General features: G+C 35.7%; 1 protein-coding gene across 1 annotated transcript; it reads left to right on the top strand.

Moving 5' to 3' along the window:
* Positions 1 to 2,165: 2,165 nt before the first annotated feature.
* TMEM207 (transmembrane protein 207) lies at positions 2,166 to 19,575 on the top strand. The gene is made up of 5 exons (XM_063106602.1): positions 2,166 to 2,240; positions 4,151 to 4,188; positions 10,195 to 10,239; positions 11,071 to 11,213; positions 19,439 to 19,575. Exons 1-5 carry the CDS (start codon positions 2,166 to 2,168, stop codon positions 19,573 to 19,575), a joined length of 438 nt encoding a protein of 145 aa, XP_062962672.1.
* Positions 19,576 to 20,190: the final 615 nt, after the last annotated feature.

The raw sequence follows: 20,190 nt of genomic DNA, 5'->3' as shown, positions 1-20,190 counted from the left end.
GCTGGTTTGCTTCTAGTACATTCTATGTATATGATCATAATTGGGTTCATGTATCATAATTCGAGTTTAATTTGGTCAACTACCCTGAGTCTTGAACTACAATATGCTTGTTGTTAATTTTAGATGATTGACTTCGAAAGGTCCTTAGAAATGTAAGTATGTATAAAATGATTAGATGACAAAGAGACATTGTAAAATATATCAAACATACAAAAACTAACAGTAAAAGTAAGTTTCCTTCTCCCTCTTGTTTTCTTAGTCTCCCATTTTCCTTCTACAGAGACAACCACTGTTAACAGTTTTATGCAGAGATGTTTTATGCACATATAAGTAGATATGCATAGGTTTTATATATAGATAAAACTCTATAGCTATACCTTCCTAGTTTTTGCATAAAAGGTAGCATGATGATCACAGTGTTTTACTATTTGTTCTTTTTGTTTAATAACTCCTACAGAGCTTCTACACATCAGCATCTGTGATCTCTCTCTCTTTTTTTTTTTTTTTTTTTTTTTTGTGCTGGCCAGTACGGGAATCTGAACCCATGCCTTTGGTGTTACAAAGTCTCCACTTTTTTAAACAGCTTCCTAGTATGCCGTTGAATGAATAGAACCATTTTGTGTATAACCAGTCACATTTTGATGGACATTAGCTGTTTCCAATATTTTAATACCAAAAATGCTTTGGTGATCATTGTTGTACATGATTATTTGTGCCATGTATAGGAGTATCAGTTGGAGATATTCTTAGGAGGGGAATTCTTGGACAAGGGTATATTTATTTTTTATTTTTATTTTTTAGTATTTTTTAATTGTGCATATTTTTGGGGTACAGTGTGTTGTTTCAATGCATGTATATATTGTACAATGATTCATTTGGGGTAGATAGCATATCCGTCACCTAAACATTTATCTTTTCTTTGTGGTGATTACATTCAAAATCCTCTTTTATAGGTATTTAGGAATATACAATATAATATTATTAGCTATAGTCAGACTAGAACACCAAAATTTATCCTTCCTGTCTACCTGTAACTTTGTACCATTAATCCACCTCTTCCCCACCCCACACAAGACTCCTTCACTTCCTAGCCTCTGGTAACCATTATTCTACTCTCTTCTTCTATTTTTTAGGTTGATAGATATTGCCTGATAGTCTTCCAGAGAAGCTGTACACTTTACTTGACCATATGTGACAGTATTTGTTTCCCCATATCTACTTCTCCCATTATATTATCGATTTTTTGAATTTGCCAATCTCATTACAATTGTAAGGTACATTTATCTATTTGTGAATGAGGTTAAGCATCTTAAAATCATTTGTTACATTTTTTTTCAACAGAACCATTCAGTTCTTCATCATTCCCTGAATGATAACAATCTTTCCCCCACTGGTTTAAAATGGCAGCTAAAATAAACCTCCATGTTTATTTGAGCCTATTTCTGAACTCTCTTTTCAGTTACATTTACCTTACAGCTTACAAGCATCTGTACCAATTTTTTCAAATTACCATAGCTTTATAAGACATCTGAATATACAATAGTTTAGTGCCTCTTCACTGTTCTTTTTCAGAATTTCCCTAGATGCTCTCGCACATTTTTTGTTGGCTTTGGTGTTGGAGTTGCTTGATTAAAATAAGCATTAAAATATACCCTGTTTAAAAGAGGAGTATGATCATTATGAGACAGGGAAAGCTTTGTGCCCAAGGTTGAGTTAGATCTGGGACTGAAAATGATATGTGGAAAAAGAAGCGCAAGGAGAACCAACAAAGAGAAGAAAACTGAATAAAAGTTCCAAATTTGACATTCTATTAAAAAACCCAGAACATAAAAACAAAACAAAACAAAACAGGCACTTGAATGTTGAAAGTATTTTAAGCAGCCAGCCAGCTTTGCAGGTCAGCATTTATAACCCCTACTTTTAAGGGCCTTGACAAACAGTACCAAGGTTCTGACCTTAAATTTAAATCCCTTGAACTCTTAGTACACGTGAGCATGCACCCAGCATTCCTTCGCTGATTGCACTCTGCTAGTCATCGCAAGGAGGCAGTGTTAATGCATGCCTTGGTAGGACTCATAATTTATAGAGAAGCTAACAGGTTTTGAGAAACGGAGAGATAAACACAGTCAGCAAACCACTATCTCCGAGCAGCTTGTCCTTTAAGTATGTCAAGATCCAGACCTTTCAGTATCACTTCATTGATCTCAACAACAGGAACCTTGTGTTTGCCACTGTTCCAGGTAACCATCTATCCTTCTAGGAAAAGATTTTTACAGGTACTCTGAGGACTTCGGTTGATAGAGATTTGTTTTTTGGGCAACTTAACTACTCCTACATTTGAAAGATTTCCTTTTAGAAAGTGTTACCAGCATATTAAACTTATTAGAGTTATTGATCAGAGATACAAAAAACAGAATGTCCATGACATTAGTCTTATTTTTCCTTTATTTAGTTCTATTGCTATTGAAATAATGTGATGACAATTTAACCTTTGTTTAACTTTGCTATGCTATAAAGCTTTTAAAAATCGAAAAGGTATGGACAGAGAACAAAATGCTATGGCTGGATTAATTTAAGACATGTTTATTGTTGCCTGCAAACATACTCGATGCTTAATGATTTTTCAATGGTGACTGATGTAGACAGAGCCATTTTAGGGTTTGTTCTGGATCCTCTGCTCCAGCATCCTTTTCTGACTAATGCCTGCATCGCTGTATCTGTGTTATTTGAATGCAACATATCTGAAAGACTTAGGTCTAAAGTATATTAAGACTTCACTCACCATTTTATGATAGCCTGGAAGTCTGACAGCTCATGCTTTGGCAGTGAGATGATAATAATTTAATTCCATGCACTCTTTGCTAGGGTACAAAACACAGAGAAGACTGGGAAGAGACTTGAAAGTGAAATGCCAGTTTTATTTGTTTATCTGTTATCTGGATCCCAAAAGATTTTATCTACTCGTAAATAAACTTTCTTTATGGAGAAAATTTGAATGTTCATTTTCCTCACAGTTATTATGCAAATCTTTTTGCAACATTCTAGCAAAAAAGAATGCAACTCATTTTCTGTGCTTATAAATTGTTCATTACCATGCTCTCTGATGGCCAATTCATGGCTCCATTTGCAAATCCACAAATCTCTTTGCCCAGATAAACTTCGTGAAGTAAATACAAGGTGCTGAAGAAGCAGCATTGGGGATTAAGGGAGAAAAAGACATATCTCACACAAAATTCCCAATCTATCATTTTAAATTTTGTAATTCTTACTTGCACTTACATTTGTAAAGTCCAGGAAAATAAATTTTTCTACTGATCTCATCAACCCAGTTTTTAGAGCTACATATAAATGACATCTAATGGTTTCTTCATTGAACAAGGAAGGAGTCCCAGTTGGAGGAGAAAAACAAACACACACAAATAAATAAAACCTCTAAAAAGGAATACTTTCTTTCCTTGCTGATTATAAGTGTGAGATGCTGTAACCTATAAGACTCGATACAGAGAACTGAGATAATTTTGTTTGAATGTTTATGGTTTGGGTCTTTTAAAATAAGGCAATCAATGTTATTACTTTTTCCCTCTTCTTTGATAAAAAGAAAATTGTAAATCTCAAGAGGAATGCCACATGATCTTAAACAGATCTTAGCCTTAGAGCGGGTTAATGTCACCCATTCGCATATGTATTTAACATCCATTAATGCTAACATGATTGACTTTTATTTACATTTACTTGGAACTTAGTTCCTTTGCGTGAAAATAATACTCACAAATAGTGAACCTCTTTCCTCTAACTAAAATGTGAAAACAAAGAAAAAAATGCAAAGTGCACAAAATGTCTTTAGAGCAAGCAAAATCTCTCTATACAAAAAACAAAAAAAGGGTTTTTAATTCCATGTATAGAAACATTTAGGGTAGGGATCTGGTTCACAATATATATCTCCTGTCACTGCTGAGCTTAAGAATCTACCCAAAGATTTCTTTCAATTAAAATTTTGTGTACCAACGATAAACTCTGCTACAAAGCTTTTAATTAAAAAAAAAAAAAAGAACGAAATGATATAAACCCACATTGTCTCTAGGCACTGCTTGTATTAAAGGATTAGACTGATGAGATGTTTGGATTTTATTGTTCTGAACATGTGTTTCAGTCGGTGCTCTCGGACCTACCATGTGAAGAAAATGAAACGTAAGTAGATAGCAAGAGACTCCATGTTTTTATTTAGCATTTTAAAAATTCAAAGAATAAAAATGCTCAAGTCATTTGTAAAGCCCCATATGAGTTTCAGATGATCATTATAATCATGTAAGGAAAAAACAGTAAATAGTTTTTAAACGCAGATTGCTCAATTTTTCTAAAAACAGAAGTAATCATTTTCATTACAATCTGCTTTGCTAATAATAAGGGGCCTGGTTGATTTCTAGGTATTTTTGCTCACATTTACTTGGAAGTTGGTTTCTTTGCATGAAAATAATACTCACAAATAGTGAACCTATGTTTTGTAAATCCCTTGAGGTTTCGAGGGTAGTTTAAGGTCATGGAAGAGCCATGACATCATCTGTGGCTGCATCCACACTCATAAGTCACGGTGATGACGGGAGGTAAGCAAACTAACCCTAATTCCAAGCTGTGTTGTGTGTACATTTCAAAATGCTTTTGATATGAATTATGTGAATAATTGACTCAAAAATCTTACTTTTTGTGCTGTAGACTTACTGGTTCTCAGAATTCTATTTGGGAGATTGGGAGAAGATGCCATTAACAATGCTGCTGTTGACTCATGGTAACAGTGATGCACTGTGACTTAGTGCAAGTGTCAGAAAAGCACTTCTGCCAACTATTGTCTCCTCCTGGTCGCAGCCCTCACTGCCAGCAAGCTGTGTTCAACCATCATTGCTTGTTACCTTCAAAGCCAGAGACGCTGGGCTCTGGCTCTAGAGTAAGCGGCCATGCTGGTTAGGGGGCATTCCTGGGCCCTGGACTCATCATCTGTCTCTGCCGCTTATGAAGTTGGTGCCGTTCTTTCACCTTGTGCACGCCTCCTATTACTGCTCCTTGGTATTTATTGTGCACCTACCTTTGCACTCTGTAATCTGCTGTGTGCGACACAGAGAGGGTTTGATTGTGTGCTTACCTGACTCTGGACTTCATGGCTGCCCTCATCTTGCCTCCTCATTTTCTGCCTTTGACTCAGAATAAGCAAATAATCAAACAAAGAAATTCGTAATTGGTAAGAATAAGAAAGTGTTGAATCTAACTCCGTAATCAATATGACAGGAGAATATGGTATTGAGGAACATTTTACGTTGACTTTAGAGCCACCAAGGCTACTGGTCTTCTCTTCAGGTGAAGAAATTGAGACAGGAGAGAGAGAGAGAGAGAGAGAGAGAGAGAGAGAGAGAGAGAGAGAAAATGAATAGCAGGACCAGCTGGTACTTAGGTATGACCTTTTTTAGCTACGTCATTTTGCATCTAAGTGTCTGTTATATGTATCATTATTTAATACTATTGCTTTTGAATGAAAACATGAAACTGCCTCAAGTAAAATGCAAATCAGCAGAAAATACAGACAGAGAAGGCAAGAGTGTGGCTGAGATTGTAGGGAGGTAGTAAAAGGTATGTGAGTGTGTTAAAGATAGACACAATACCTCAAACTTTTTCTGTCACAAGACAGTGTTACTGGGATTGATCTGTAATGAAAGGAAGGCATGCTGTTCTCAGAGAGAGAGGAAAAAGCTCCCCCTCCCAACCAAAATCCTCTTTCTCTACCTATATCGATTCAAGATATTTTCAGTTTAGAATCACTCCTTTGATTTGAGACATTATCTCCTGTTAAAATATGCTACGCAGCCAAGAGAGCATGTTCATCCTTTACCAGTACTGCTACAAGAGAGTACACAAAAGGCAGATCACAGGGGAAAGAACCCACAGAGATGGTTACTCCAAATGTCCTTTAGAAATGAGAAAGTTAAAAGGACAGTAACTTGCCCAAGGTTCACATGCAGTAGACACAGAAAAGGGAGACTTGGACTAGAATGCAAGGGAGTAGAAATGGAAAAACCCGAAAAATAGAGTGAAAGATTGCCTAGGTGGGAGCCCTGATGGGCGAGTCCCTGATTAGCCAGAAATAAAAACATTTTTAAATCAACTTCTATGTTCCAAGAATTGTGCAAAACAGTTTATATACACTTTCTATTTAAAAAATAATTTATCTAGTATTGGTTCTATTGAAATTTATTTTCAAACACTAGACTATTTTCTGATCCAACTTATTTTATTTTTATAACTGCATTTTTAGTATAAACAATGCATTGCTATGCTTTTTGCATAAAATTTAAATACCATAAGTAATTTATAGTATGAAATAAAACATGATAGAGCCCCCCATTACACTTCTAATCTATTTTTTTCTCCCCATAAATAACCAAGTATCCTGATGTGCATAAATGTATGTACATAAATAGATTGATTTACAAAACATAAATATGACTATAGAGATAAAGGATTCTGTAATTTAACTGCATTAATAGATTTCCTAATGACATACCACCACCTTACTTGGCGTGATGAAGTTAAATATTTTGCTCAAGTGTAGACAAGCAAGTTAAGAGGCAGAGCTTGGATTTGGACCTAGTTAGTACTGACTCTTGAGCCCAGAATTTTAACTACAAAGCCATATTTTATATCCAATATTTAATTAATTATTCACCTGGTAAAATCCCTGAGGGATATGTAGTCCATCCATTCTTCTAGATACTATAAAATTTACCACCTCTTTCTAAGTGATATGAGTTGATACCCATCCTTTTTTTAAATTATTCTAGCTGAATTGCACTTCAGACACTGTTGAGAAATGATTTTTTAAAAGAAAAAAAAAACCATGAAATTTGTTATTTCATTTATTCTAAGAGTACTACAGAAAACATTGTTTCTGTTGTTAACAGTGTTCTCTTTATGAGGCTCTATACTTTGAATTTTTCTCTGGTTTCTATACCAGGAATGGTTGTACATCTGGTGAGTAATGCTGTTCTTTTTATTAATTTTTAGAGAACTATATAACCCATTCTCTCTCTCCTACTACTAACTGCTAGAAAGCTTAAGCCATATCTAGGGCTCAATTTTAATGTTATGTATGGGATTTACTATATTCCGTTTACAAACTGATCTCACTCTTGTCTTATTCTCTTTATCTAATGCTCTCCATGCTCTCATTTCTATTTTTTTTTTTTAAATTTTTAATGTTTCCTTAAAGCATTTTGGGACACAGGCTATGGGATACATTCAGACAGTACTCCACACAGAAATAGGAGGTGGGAACTGGCTTTTACTGCTGCCAGTTGTACTGCATGGTAGTAAGAGACATGGACTCCACAGACAAACCATTTGGGTTTTAGACCTGTCTCTGCCACTCCCAGCTATGTTATCTAGGGCAAGTTACTTAACTTCTCTAGCACCGAGTTTTCTCAATTGTAAAAGGAGGATTATAATAGTGTGACCTGACCTTTAAGTGTTGTAAGTTTGAAAGTGAGTTATTCACATGAAGTTGTATACCAGGTTTAGAAGAGTGTCTGATGCAGAAAATGCTGGGTGACTGTAACAGAAGAGCCAATCCAGCATCTCTGCAGTTTCTTCTTGAATTTATCAAATTAATAAATTTATAGTTAATCTTAGGTCCACAGATTCTCAGCACTGAGAAGAATATTAGGGATCAGCTAGTCTAACCGTCCATGTAGAGCAGGGATCATCTCCACAACATCCAAATAGAGAAGGACACTAGATGTTCTAATAGAGACAGAAAAAACAACTACTTCTAGAGAATTCTGATTATTGCAAATGTCTCCCTTAAACATTAAGGTCAGCTCTCACTTCTCCCTGAGTTTATTTATTTATTTTTCTTTTTAGCATCATTATCTCAATTTGACCAATCCCCAAGTAATAATTTTATCGCCAGAAACATAACTTTTCCTGCACTAAGATCTTTTATCTAAAATTTGAGTAATTAGAATACTGTTACAGTTCAGACACTGTTTTTTTTTTTGTTTTTTTTTTTTAAGAACTTAAAGCTTTTCTGCTTAAAATTGAATTTGAGAAAGAAATGAAAATAATGGTGTGGGTAGGAGAGCACATGGATTTAGAAGACCCATATCCTAGATTAATTTCCTTGACAAGCTAGTGATCTCCCCACTTTCCTTCCCCACTCTGGTTGTCAGTTGTACTGTGTGTAAAAGCCTAAGGGTGATCCAAAAGTGCCTGCAATTCTGAAATTACACAATCACTGATCAGTGCATTTCTCCAGCTAACAGCTTCCTGGCCATTTTATTGCTGATTGGAAATTCCACCAGAGGGTGCACAGGCTCAGAAAGAGAAAATGAAAAAAAATATGCTTGGATAATTGTTAGCACTGGAAAAAATATTGAGTAGCTCAAAAATTAGAATTAAAAAATAAGAGATAGTTAATATTTAGGATTGACTTAAAGTATATGATCTATTTTTAAATAGAAAAAAGAAGCAGAGGTTTATATGTGGAGGGAGATAAAATAATCCACACTTCTGGCCATGAGCTCAGCTGTGAAGACTCTAAAATAAGAAATGTCCACTCTTTTATTGGGCCAGGACACCAAGAGAATTTTCCTACAACCATCTCTTAAGTGGGATACTACATTTTTAAGATTTTTATATTTTTAATATCATATTTTAATGCTTTCTGACTACAAAAGTGATGCGTGTACATTATAAAAATTCAGACAATATAGAAATATTAAAAGGATAAAGTTCCTCATAATACCATCTTCAAGAGAAATAAGCACTGTTAGTACTATAGTTTGGTGTACATTTATATTAAACTACTAGTTACTTTGGCGAAACTATTCTATTTGTGTAAAAGAATATACACAAAGTAGTAGCTTTCTATATTATTTTACTCAATGAGACTTTTAATTACAAATAAAAATCTACATTCTTTTTGGTGACTAGTTAATATTCTTTTATAAGAATGTGCCATTAATTAATTTTTAAAATCCTTTCCTGAAGGTCACTTGCGTTAGGATGTTTTCTAAAGTCATATTTTCAGTTGCCATTTTTTTCCAACCATTTGTACCTGTGAAGTTTGCTAAAACCTCTAAGTGCTCCAAAAAAAAAAAAAAAAGCTTATCTGGGTGATTGATCTTGTCACATATTTGGGGTAAAATTATTAAACTGACATTTCACATATGTTAGACCCACCAGCTCCGGGATACTGAAAGCAATAAATTAATTGACATTTATGAATGCTTTCAAGCTGAAAAATACTGAGCATTATCTTAACAATGGCTGAAAAAGACATGATTAAGTATAGCTCCATTTTAGAAGCTTATTGGGTTGTGATGATCAAGCTTCCGCTGTTCAATCCCAGAATGTTTTAACAGAGGCCCATATGTTGATGCATTTAAAAAACTCTATCAGCAAATATACATGCAGGCACAGTGAGGGACTCTAAAATGAATAAAATATGCACACATATGTCTGCACACCTGTAGTGTTAAACCTGAAAATCACACTGTGAACTTGTTTTTGTGTGACGTTTTAAAACTTATCTCAGGAATGATTGAATTATATCTAGACACACAAATGACTTGATCATGCTGACTCAAGAGACCAAATTCTAATTCCTTGGAAAATGGTATGTATGGTCACACTCATTCATTTTCTTCCTAGCCTTGCTCCTTTCCTGATCAATTGTTCAACCAGAGTACAACCAATTGTCCAATGCCTGCTATTCCCTACCAAGATTTTAAAGGTTAACAGAGATTATAAACCTTTCCGGGAGAATTTCAAAGGGCTCCAGGTCTCTGGAATAACAGAATGATGAAATGCTTATGTGCCAAATATGTAAAACCTAAGACGCATTTTCCCTGAAAAGTTAGTCATTATCTTCTCAATGCACAACAGTTTTGTAATTCTAGAAGCAAACCTATTACAGTGCAATTGTCTGTTTATATATCTTACAGTTTAGCATTTACCTGTATTCTCAACATCTTGAATGGAGTGGGCTTGCAGTAAACATTTGCTTAATTGTGTTGGGTATGGGAGGTTGATGTGGGGGTACGTAGATTGTTCTAGGCGAACAGCTGTGGTCAGAACAAATTTTATGGTCCAAAAGAAATAAACTTTGGCCATCTAGAGTTCCAGCACTAACTGCTCTTTCTTTATCAGCAGGCGTGTAAATTGTAACGATCAACACCCTAATGGCTGGTATATCTGGTAAGGATGTCTTCAATTTGTTTTACAAAACATTTGGTGGTATATACTGTTGTTTTTCTTAAATAATTTTAGATGGCACATCAAATCATACGGTTTAAGGAAATTTTAGGGGTCATATGAATCAATATCTATAGAAGCATCACTTTCAGGCTGTTGGCCAGTGTTTGCTTAAATACTTCTGTGTAAGGAAACTCAATAATTTTAAGAATACAAATTTAATCTAGAGTTGCATATCTTTAACTGCAAAATAATTGTTTTTTCTCTTGAAATCTTTCTAAATGACTCTTCCACTGATTTTAGTTCTGGTCTTAAAAGCCACTCAAAATAAGACTGCTACCTTTTGGATGAGACAGTCCTTCAGAAATTTTAAGACGGTTGTTATAACCTTATAAATCCTGACTTTTATATTTTTCGAACTTAACATTATCAGTTTTCTTAATTAGATGGTATCTCCTCAAAGGCAAAGACCCTGTCTTATCTACTTTCGAATAACATCTAAAATATGCTCAGTTGCTTAAATGTTGGTTGAAGGAATGGATGGATGGATCAATGAAAGAATGAATGAATTAATTAAGAAACCAAGATCCTGCAATTTCCAAAGAAAAAAATGACTATCAGAGCCTGGCAAGATTGGCCCTTTTTGAGGGCAGAGAATACTCCAGGTCCAGTGGGAACGTATGCATGGTGGTGGTAGGTTGCTTAAGAAATTTAGCATCCAGCGTGCTTGCAGTCAATCTAGCTGAGTCTTTGGCCCCTCTCCAGGTAGTAACAGAAGCTCTCCACTTCCCCATGTGCTCCACTTCACTCCTCCCCCACTACTTTTGGTGGCAGGTTCCTGCTGCTGATTTTCCTGCTGGTACTTCTCTGTGCAGTGATTCTCTTCTGCCTCCAGTGCTGGCTGAAAAGAGTCCAGATTGATTCCCCAAGACGCACCATGGCCGTTTTTGCTATTGGAGACTTGGACCCAATTTATGGTGAGTTGTCTACACAGTTCTACACTCCTCTTTGAAACTCCATGGTTTTGTGATGAATTGAAAAACCATCCCTTGAAAAGAAGATTTGTGAATTTAGAACAAGACACAGCTTGTCAGAGACTCAAAGTCATTCACTGAAGAGCAGTTTAAGAGACGAAACTTCAGAAGGAAGGAGACCCCAGAGGAATGAAAATGTGTCTTGAGGAACTGACTTATAGTTGAGTATGCAGATAGAACCTAAACATTTTGCTCAGTCAACAAGCAGAAGAGAAGAGATACACAGGGCTGGATACTCCAAGTGAGTGGTTGGGTTTAAGGTGCAGAAAAGAGTCTCTGAGCTTTTGGTATCAACCCATCCGACTCTGTACTCATAATCTCATTTACTAAGCTTCCTATGTGTTACTTAATTCATCTGAAGTAACATTGAACCACAATTTCCAGATTGTCTGCTGCCAATACAGAATCTGAAATAACTGGAATTGGATAGAGTGTCAATCCTCACGACCTTTCACCCCAGACATACTGACAGCATCTTCATCCTCCCTGCTCCCAACCCCCACGCCCCAGACCATGCCCCTCCCCTCATTTTCCAGTTTGCACAGGAAGGTAAGAAATTGAGAAAATTAAGGTCTTAGAGTTATTTGTGATTACCAGCCTTAGCTGTAAGCAGAAAAATCACTAACTGGTTTCTGGGAGGCCACAATTGACAGTTGTTTCTTTATGTTAAGTATTGTCTTCATCAAGAGACTGTTCTGAGACTGAGGTATCGTGATACACACCACAGTTGCCTCAAGAGTGCTTGGTGGAGGTTAATAGCTATTCTTCAGAAGCTTAGGCCAGCATAAGATTTTCAATAGATGGAGCAGGGTGTGCCCTAGAAAAAACTAACAGCTAAATAAAAAGTGGGATAAAAATAAACTAAAATGTTTTATTCTCAAAGTTTAGTACTTAATTTAAGATTTAAAAATTGTATTCACTATTGGCTTTTTTTTTCAAAAATCACTACTAAACAAGGGCAATACGTTTTCAGTTAGGGAAGTAGTTATTTTGGGAAAGATAATTAAAGTCTCCAATGATAATAGCTCTTTCTGCTAAAATAAAAAGTACTTTCCACAGAGCATAGAGAGTAATAGGGTTATTGTCCTTCTAACAAAACATGTTAGACAAAGAGGTCAACATGGTCTTTTTTTTTTTTTTTTTTTTGACTAGAGACGTCTAATAAATAAATGCAATTATGTTTCTTCTAACTGAACTTGAGTTTCTAAAACGAAGAATATAGGGGCTGGCTGGTTTGCTCAGTTGCTTAGAGCACGGTACTGATAACACCGGGATCAGGGGTTCAGATCTCTGTACTGGCCAGCTGCCAAAAAAAAAGAAAAGAATGCAGCCTGGTGTTAGCTATTTTCTTACTCTGAGAAAAAACTTTTTCTAGACTACCTTGAATCTTAAAATAATTCTGTTCTTAAGTTTAAGTATATTATTAAGCTACCCAGTTATACTGTTATAATTTTTAAAGCAGTTTATGCATCGTGGTTACATCCTCATTCATCTAATATTTTTATATTTCCTGCACGGTAGTTTACATATAGGCTTTTGAACTTGCCTGAGCTTGTATGCGTATGAGAGAAAAGGTCAAGGCTAATAAATATATTACTTCAGTAATCTGCATGTGACAAGACTAAGAGTCAGGCATTAGAATTACATTTTCTGTATTATCTTGAAGTCACTATACACAGGAAAAAAAAAGGGGAAGAAATTGTTTCATAAAAAAAAATATGGTTATGATCTATTTCACATTTAACAAGTGTTAGGCAGTAGGACGAGGTTTTTCAGATATTATCTCTAATTCCTAAATATCACCTCAGAAAAGTGGCTATTATTTCTCTTTGTCTATCCTCACTACTGGGTAAATATACATACATAAATCTTTACCACAAGTCAAATAGTAGACTTCAGTCTGTCCAGAATGGGGACTAAGGAGCCAATGAAAATTAGTGCTGGGCACTCGCAGCCCAGCCAGCTCATCCCTAGACACAAGTACAGCTGCATATTTTGAACATTTAGACATTTCCATAGGGTGACTCCTCAATGGTAGGGCTTGTGCTCCAGAATCTTTATTCCTATCCTCATTCTAACCTTTTTTCCCAATCCGTTGCTTGCTCAAGAAACCTCCTTGTTTGTTTAACCTTGTAGTTTAGATATTTAAACCATCTTCCAGCTTGAGTTGCATCTCAAAGCTCTTTTTCTATTGATTTCCATCTTGCAGGCCACAGGCTGACTTGCCCTTTCCCAATTATCATTTGTCTTGCCTGTGTTGGGTCAGGTGTCAGGTTATCCCCCTCACTGCACATCTCCTGCCCTGTCCCAGGGATACCCAGGATGGCTGTCCCAGCAGTGTAGAGCCATTCACACAATCTTCAAATTGGATGTTGCACCTAGAGTTGTGCTTTTTGACATTCCTGTTTTTTTTTTTTACTCCAAAACAAAATACAAAAGAGAAATTTAGGAAGTAATTTAAGAAGAGTAATTTAGAAGAGCAATTTAGGGGTGTGCTCTGTGATCTCTAGTGGCTTCTTAACTCGTAATTTCTGGAAGTAAACTCAAGGGAGTTAACACTTTAAGACAGTCTGAAACCTGGACCCACATTGGACTTAACTTTCCCCATTGACTCCTCATTATACCTTCACTTCTCCATAGAAATGATTCTTCCTACCTAATATTTCTATAGAGAGGACTGATGTCCAAAAGGAAAGCTAGAGAGAGAAGGGAGGGTCAAAATCACAACGTCTACCTCCCCGGCAGGCCCCACAAAGTGTGCGCTCACAGCTCGGGGTTGACCCAGCTCCTCGGGGATTCATAAGCCCACAGTAAGGTTATGGGGTTGTACTTCTGAGTTTTCCTCACAGTCACTATTCAGAAGAGGCAGAGGAAACAGAGAAATCTCTGGAATGAGACTGGTAGCATATTAGAATATGAAATATGGGTTCTGGACTCCCTGCCATCTCTTGAGCACAAAGGGGAAGACAGGTGTTCCCTCCCGGGTACAGAATGTGGGAAATGGGTCATTTAAAACATTTTAGTGGAGAGACTGGATTTGATATATTAACCTGGGGTTCCCCCCAGAACTTTATTTTATTTTCTCAAAACTCATTTCACTTTATTACCATAATTTGTTGAATGTATTAGTTGAAATAGCTCTGCTTTTCTGACCTGTGAGTCAGAGATTTGACTCACAGGGTCTCACAAAAGCTGCCTTCAACTGGGAAGAGCCAAGAGCCAAGAGCAACATTTTGGCTGAATATCAGAGGCTGGAGTTGTCTGAACTGTAATAATGTTAAAATATATAAGATAGAAAATTTCTCTCAATAGCAATTACTGACACTGTTACATGGCTCAAATTGTCAATTATCCTGCTTAGAAATACTAAAGAGAGAAAATAAAATGAAATGAAATGAAATGAAATGAAATAAAATGAAATAAAATAAAATAAAATAAAATAAAATAAAATAAAATAATAAAATAAAATAAAATAATAAAATTAAATAAAATTAAATAAAATAAAATAAAATAAATAAAATAAACAAAACAAAAACACTTGGCTTGGGATCCTTATAAAAGTTGTAGAGGGATGATGTTACCAATACAGCCCATTCCAATGTCGATGAGATTTCCTATCTGGGAAATCTCCACGGAATCTCAGCCAAACAACCCAGATCCTAATAGCATCTTCTGGGCCAATGCTCATGTCTTTTTACAGTACTCTGCTTATCCAGTGCTCAGATTGCTGGACCTTCCTTCCTTTTCATAGGACCTGTGCCCCTGAATGGGGGATCCTAGACTCAGGGGCTTTTCTAAAGTCATCAGTTTCAGTAGAAGAGACACTGGCACTTAATGCATTCAACCATCACCTTCCATGTCTATAATATGTTATGATGAAGCTCTTTGCCCACCAGAAATGGAGAAATGATCCCTCTGATATCCCCTGTTAAGGGCTGAGTTATGTCCCTTCAAATTCATATATTTAAGTCCTAACCCTCGGTACCTCAGAATATGACTGTATTTGAAGATAGCAACTCTACTTACATTGTAATCTTGGACATCTAGTCTACAGAACTATGAGAAAGTAAATTCCTGTTGTTAAAGCCACCCATTCTGTAGTAGTACTTGGTTATGGCAGTCCTAGCAACCATCAGAGACTAAAAATTCTAGCATTATTTGGATATTTTTTTCAGCATCTGTGTTAGGGGTAAAAATGATTTCTTATTTCAATGTTTTCTTATTTCAATATCTTACCTAGACTAATAATGCCTTTGGAATCCCTCCTAATGATAATTCAACAGAAAACGAATTTGCAAGTTTTTCCCCCCTCATATGCATAAATGGAGAGTAAGAATACACATTGGGCCACGGGAAGTGATTAAGAAAAAAAGTATGCAAGTTTTTAGTAAAGGTAGGGAAGGAAGAAGAGAAAATCATTAAAACTCCGACATAACTATATACTCCAAATCTCTATTGTTTGTGATCACTGCTTTTCATTCTACTGAAATCAGAAATTTTAAGATGAAGTGAAATAGAAATTACAGGACATTTTAAAAAGAGAAAAAAGAGAAAAGGATTTCAGCTTATTAGGTTAGTTTTTTTAAATTTGTATTTGAAAAGCAAGTAATATCAGAGGAGTTTTAAAGTTTATTAAAAACAAAAGTTGTTTTATTTTAGTTCATTGAAAATAAGGTTATGAAGCTGAATAAAAGCTCATATTAATAAGGAGGTAAGACATTTAAAGATAATGAAGGGAAACAGGTTTGAGGTTTGGGAGGTGAGAGAAGGACGCATAGGGCTTGAGGTAGAAAAGCCATACAATGTTCACTAGAAAAGAGAGAATTTGGGAGCAGAGGAGAGAACCCCACCACTGTTTGTGTTTTTAACTGAAAATAATAAATTACTATAAAATCTGCATGAGGGTCCCTTTGATTTCATCCCATGTGGTCTGTGGATCGTAGTGGGTCCCCTTTGCCCTGAGGATCCCTGACAAGGCTCTGTGCTTTCCCTGAGAAGACATGGAGGTGAGGGCCTCCAGACAGACACACGCACATGCACACGCACACGCACACGCACACGCACACGCACGCACGCGCGCTCCTCTTGACTTAGCTTCTCCTCAGGGCCCATCTCCCTGGTAAATGTTGCTCTTCAACTATACAATCTCTCTGATCCCATTTCCTCTGCAATTTCAGTGATAATCTTCCCTTTTCTGATTTCAGGGGAAAAAAAAAAAGTAGAAATACTGTTCTTCCAGCACTGATTAAATGTGAGTGCTCTGAACCGGGGAGGGGAGGGAGGGTTGGGGAGAGATGACCAAGAGCCTTATGTGCTCTGTTCCTTTCTCTTCCCTGTCTCCTAGTATTCTGTCTTTTATTTTAGGGTCCTTTAGAAATGTCATTTTACTGGGTTTTATGTACTACATGTAAATGTTCCATGACTTGTTTTAGGTAAGTAAAGAGGGAGTGTTTCACTGATACTTTTATGAAAGGCCGTGATAACAGTAATGCCTACCGTTGAGCATGTACCAATGAGCCATGCCCTGTGCTGACACTTGATATTTATAAACTCAGTTAGTTTTTCTCTACAACTCTATGAGGGGTTGACTCTTAACAATCTACAGATAAAGAAATGAAGGCACTTAGAGATTAAGCAACATAGTTAGTAGATGGTAGAACTGTGACTCAAATTCAGGGCTTTTAGCCATTCCAGTACAAGAGAAAGAGATAAGACAAAGAAGGGAAAAGAGAAAAAAGAGGTAGAAAGGACAAGTAAAATAAGTCAAGTCCACTGGAATGATTCTTAATAATAAAACTCAGCAGCAAGTGTATTAGTTTTACAGAACTAAACAGTAAACTCTAATTCCTAAGCTAGCAGTTCTGGTAAGAAGGATTTTTTCAGGCATTTTTAACTGAGTTCTCTCAAGATCTTAATTTGTCTAAAGATAAAAATAATGCTCCCCTCCTTTCCCAATCAAATGATATTGTGTGTAAACATGCTTTCAAAAGAATTGAAAACAGATGTAATATATGTTCGATTTTCAAAAGCTTTCTGAACACATTGGCTTAGTTCTGTTTATGAAACAGATGCCTTGAGGTTTTCCTAACAAGTTTAAGAGAAATGGCCAAATTTGTAGCAAGAAGATAATAAAACTATCCTACCACAGAGAGCAATTGTCAAGATCCTAATGCCTAGAGCACAATATTGATAATAGCAGCAGTAGAAATAAATTGGAACAAATAATAAATGTGTTGAGTCAATCTGATTGAACATTTCCTGGCAGAAAGATAGCTAAGTTTCCACTGACTGTATTGAATACAACAGGAGCGGTTCACCAGGAAAATAACCAGTATTCACAATGAAGAGAATTACTGGGGCAAAGTACATTTTTCCAATGTTAACTCTGTTTAATCAAGTCCCACAGACTTAGCTGATGTCAGCCTAAACTTATGAACTGAAAAAAGCTCTTTAACTCCACGGTATTTTTTATTTAATTATTCCTGTGTTCTAACTAATAATGATAATGATTAAATCATTTAAACATTAAGATAGGATAGACTGGGAAATAATATTGTAAATAAAAATGCATGCATATTTCTGGCATATTACAATTTTTAACATATAGTAGTAGTAGTAATAATAATCTTGAATGAGTACTTTGTGCCAGGCCCTGTTTTAAGCACTTCATACTCATTCAGCTTGCTTTTATAAAGTTTGATACTATTATTATTATTATTATTTATTGTATAAGAGAAAACTGAGGTAAAGAAATATAATGTAATAGCTTGGGAGTAGAATATTTACTTATTGTAAATAACTTTCTAAGAAAAGTGCTAAACGAGGAGGTAGAGCTTATATTCTAAATATGGCTCTACCTTTCACATATTATATTAATATTTGAATTATACTTTGAGAACTAGTGAGATAAGGAATAAAGCAAATTCAAATGTATGAAAATCTGTGTTGTTAAATTAACATTACCCACTCCAAAGTAATCATTCTGAGTAATCTACATATGGATTCCAGTGATACAGCTAAATGCCTAAAATGTAACTACTATTTGAATTCTCTTGACCATTATGGCATCTCTTTTGGAATTTCCTCATTGGTATCAAATTTTAATTCTTTAAGGAAGGTCAGCAAACTTTTTCTGTTAAGGGCCAGACAGAAAATGTTTTTGGCTTTGTAAGCCACATTGTCTCTGTGGGAACTGCTCACCATTGTCATCCTTGTAGTGCAAAAGCAACCATAGACAATGTGTGAATGAATGGGCATGGCTGTGTTCCAATTACATGTAATACACAAAAACAGTCAAAGGGCTAGATTTAGTTCAAAGGCCTAGTTTAAGGGTGAATTTATGGCTGTTTGTGGAAGAAACAATCAAAGCCATTCAAAGGCAGGTAAAGATACAAGTGAAAAAACATATATATAAAGACAGAGATGGCTATAAAATATTACTATTGATTTCCTGTGTGACTCTAAACAGTCTCAAGGAAATACTAATAGAAGATGTCCAAAAGAGCTATTATAATAACTGAATCGTTTCTCTAGGTGATGAGTTTGTGGAAGAGAATTCTTGTTTTAAATGTTTAATGCCTTGTGTTGTGCGTAATTTAGAAGTAAAACTTTGATTTCAAAGAATTTTTAAACTTTTTGGTATGTCTCTTCTTTATTGTTTGTGTATACTTTAAATGAAAACTTTCCATTTAGCTTAACATTCTAATTATGTATTACAGAGAAATGTTTAAAGTAATTATACGCATTAGTTGCAGTTTGCAAGCATAAACATAAAATAATGAAGCTTAGAAAGTGATATTTTAATGTTTCTAGTGGGACTGACATTTCCCATGATGGGAGTGTTAACTAAAATGCCATTAGTGTTTAGAGGAATACTGTCTTGTGATTTACAAAAGAAGGTATTTGTTCTAGTTTCAGCTGCTAAATTGTAAATGCTTTCTGATGGGTTAATCAATGATGGTAGAGTCAGTTCACGTGAGCAGATTTTCTGCTATAGTGACCAAATTTTCTATGAAGAGAGTAAGATGGTTGTAAATTTTTTCTCAGGAGTAAAAATAATTTTCTGTTGCTCCAGTGATCTGAGAAATGCCAGATTTTATCAGGCGGTTCATGTACTTCTGTTTTATGCCGACTAGAAAGATTACAAGTCTTCATCTTTCTCTTTCCAGGGACAGAAGAGGCTGTGAGTCCAATTGCTGGAATTCACCTTCAGACTCAAAACCCTGAGCTGTATCCTGTTGCATGTTTTCGCACTTTAGGTCCGCCACCTCCCTATGAAGAAATTCTAAAAACAAACCGATTTTAGATCTGGATCATCACTTGAAAGTATTAGAAATTTTGTAATTCCAGAAACTTCAGATTTAGTAACAATTCTCTCAATTAATGAAAATTCCTGGAGAGCTATTGCTATAGTCTGAAAAAATAAATAAATAAAAGACAAATAGACAAAAGAAAGGCTGCAGGCAAAGAATTTTGTTCAAGGAAATGTTTGAATAGTGAATTAATGGATTCTTGATGTATCACTGCAGTGCTATACTTTCATGCTCCACAACCAAGTTCATGTTTCTTCATTAGTATCCAGACAGGCAGTAATTAGGTGCTAGGAGTAGTCTCCATTAAGTTTAAGTTTCCACTGCTGTACAGATCACACCATTCTCTGCCTCCGTATCTCCATCTTAGTCTGACCTCTCCCTAGTATGGAGTCAATAAAAATGGTCATAATTTAACAATGGCCCAAGCAGAGATTAAGACATGTCTAGACTCAGAAGCAGAAGGAGAATATTTGAATTAGAGTGAGGGGAGGGAGTAGGAAGAAGGGAAGTTTGGAGTTGGAGGGTGAAGGATAAACAAAGAGGAGAAGAAAAAGATTCCAAGTCTCAGCCCAAGAAGTTTTGTGCCTCTGCCTGAGGAGGGAGAGAAT

This window comes from Cynocephalus volans, chromosome 1, assembly GCF_027409185.1.
Source record: "Cynocephalus volans isolate mCynVol1 chromosome 1, mCynVol1.pri, whole genome shotgun sequence".
Classification (NCBI taxonomy): Eukaryota; Metazoa; Chordata; class Mammalia; order Dermoptera; family Cynocephalidae; genus Cynocephalus; species Cynocephalus volans.
The sequence above is the reverse complement of the archived record's forward strand: the minus strand, read 5'-3'. Positions and strand labels throughout refer to the sequence as shown.

What these genes read in the sequence shown, in the direction of transcription:
- TMEM207 (XM_063106602.1), top strand. Translation starts at nt 2,166, where the DNA reads ATGTCAAGATCCAGACCTTTCAGTATCACTTCATTGATCTCAACAACA. An exon ending in TGTGTTTGCCACTGTTCCAG is followed by an intron (nt 2,241 to 4,150) that starts GTAACCATCTAT and finishes CATGTGTTTCAG; the next exon opens with TCGGTGCTCTCGGACCTACC. An exon ending in AGACTTGGACCCAATTTATG is followed by an intron (nt 11,214 to 19,438) that starts GTGAGTTGTCTA and finishes TTCTCTTTCCAG; the next exon opens with GGACAGAAGAGGCTGTGAGT.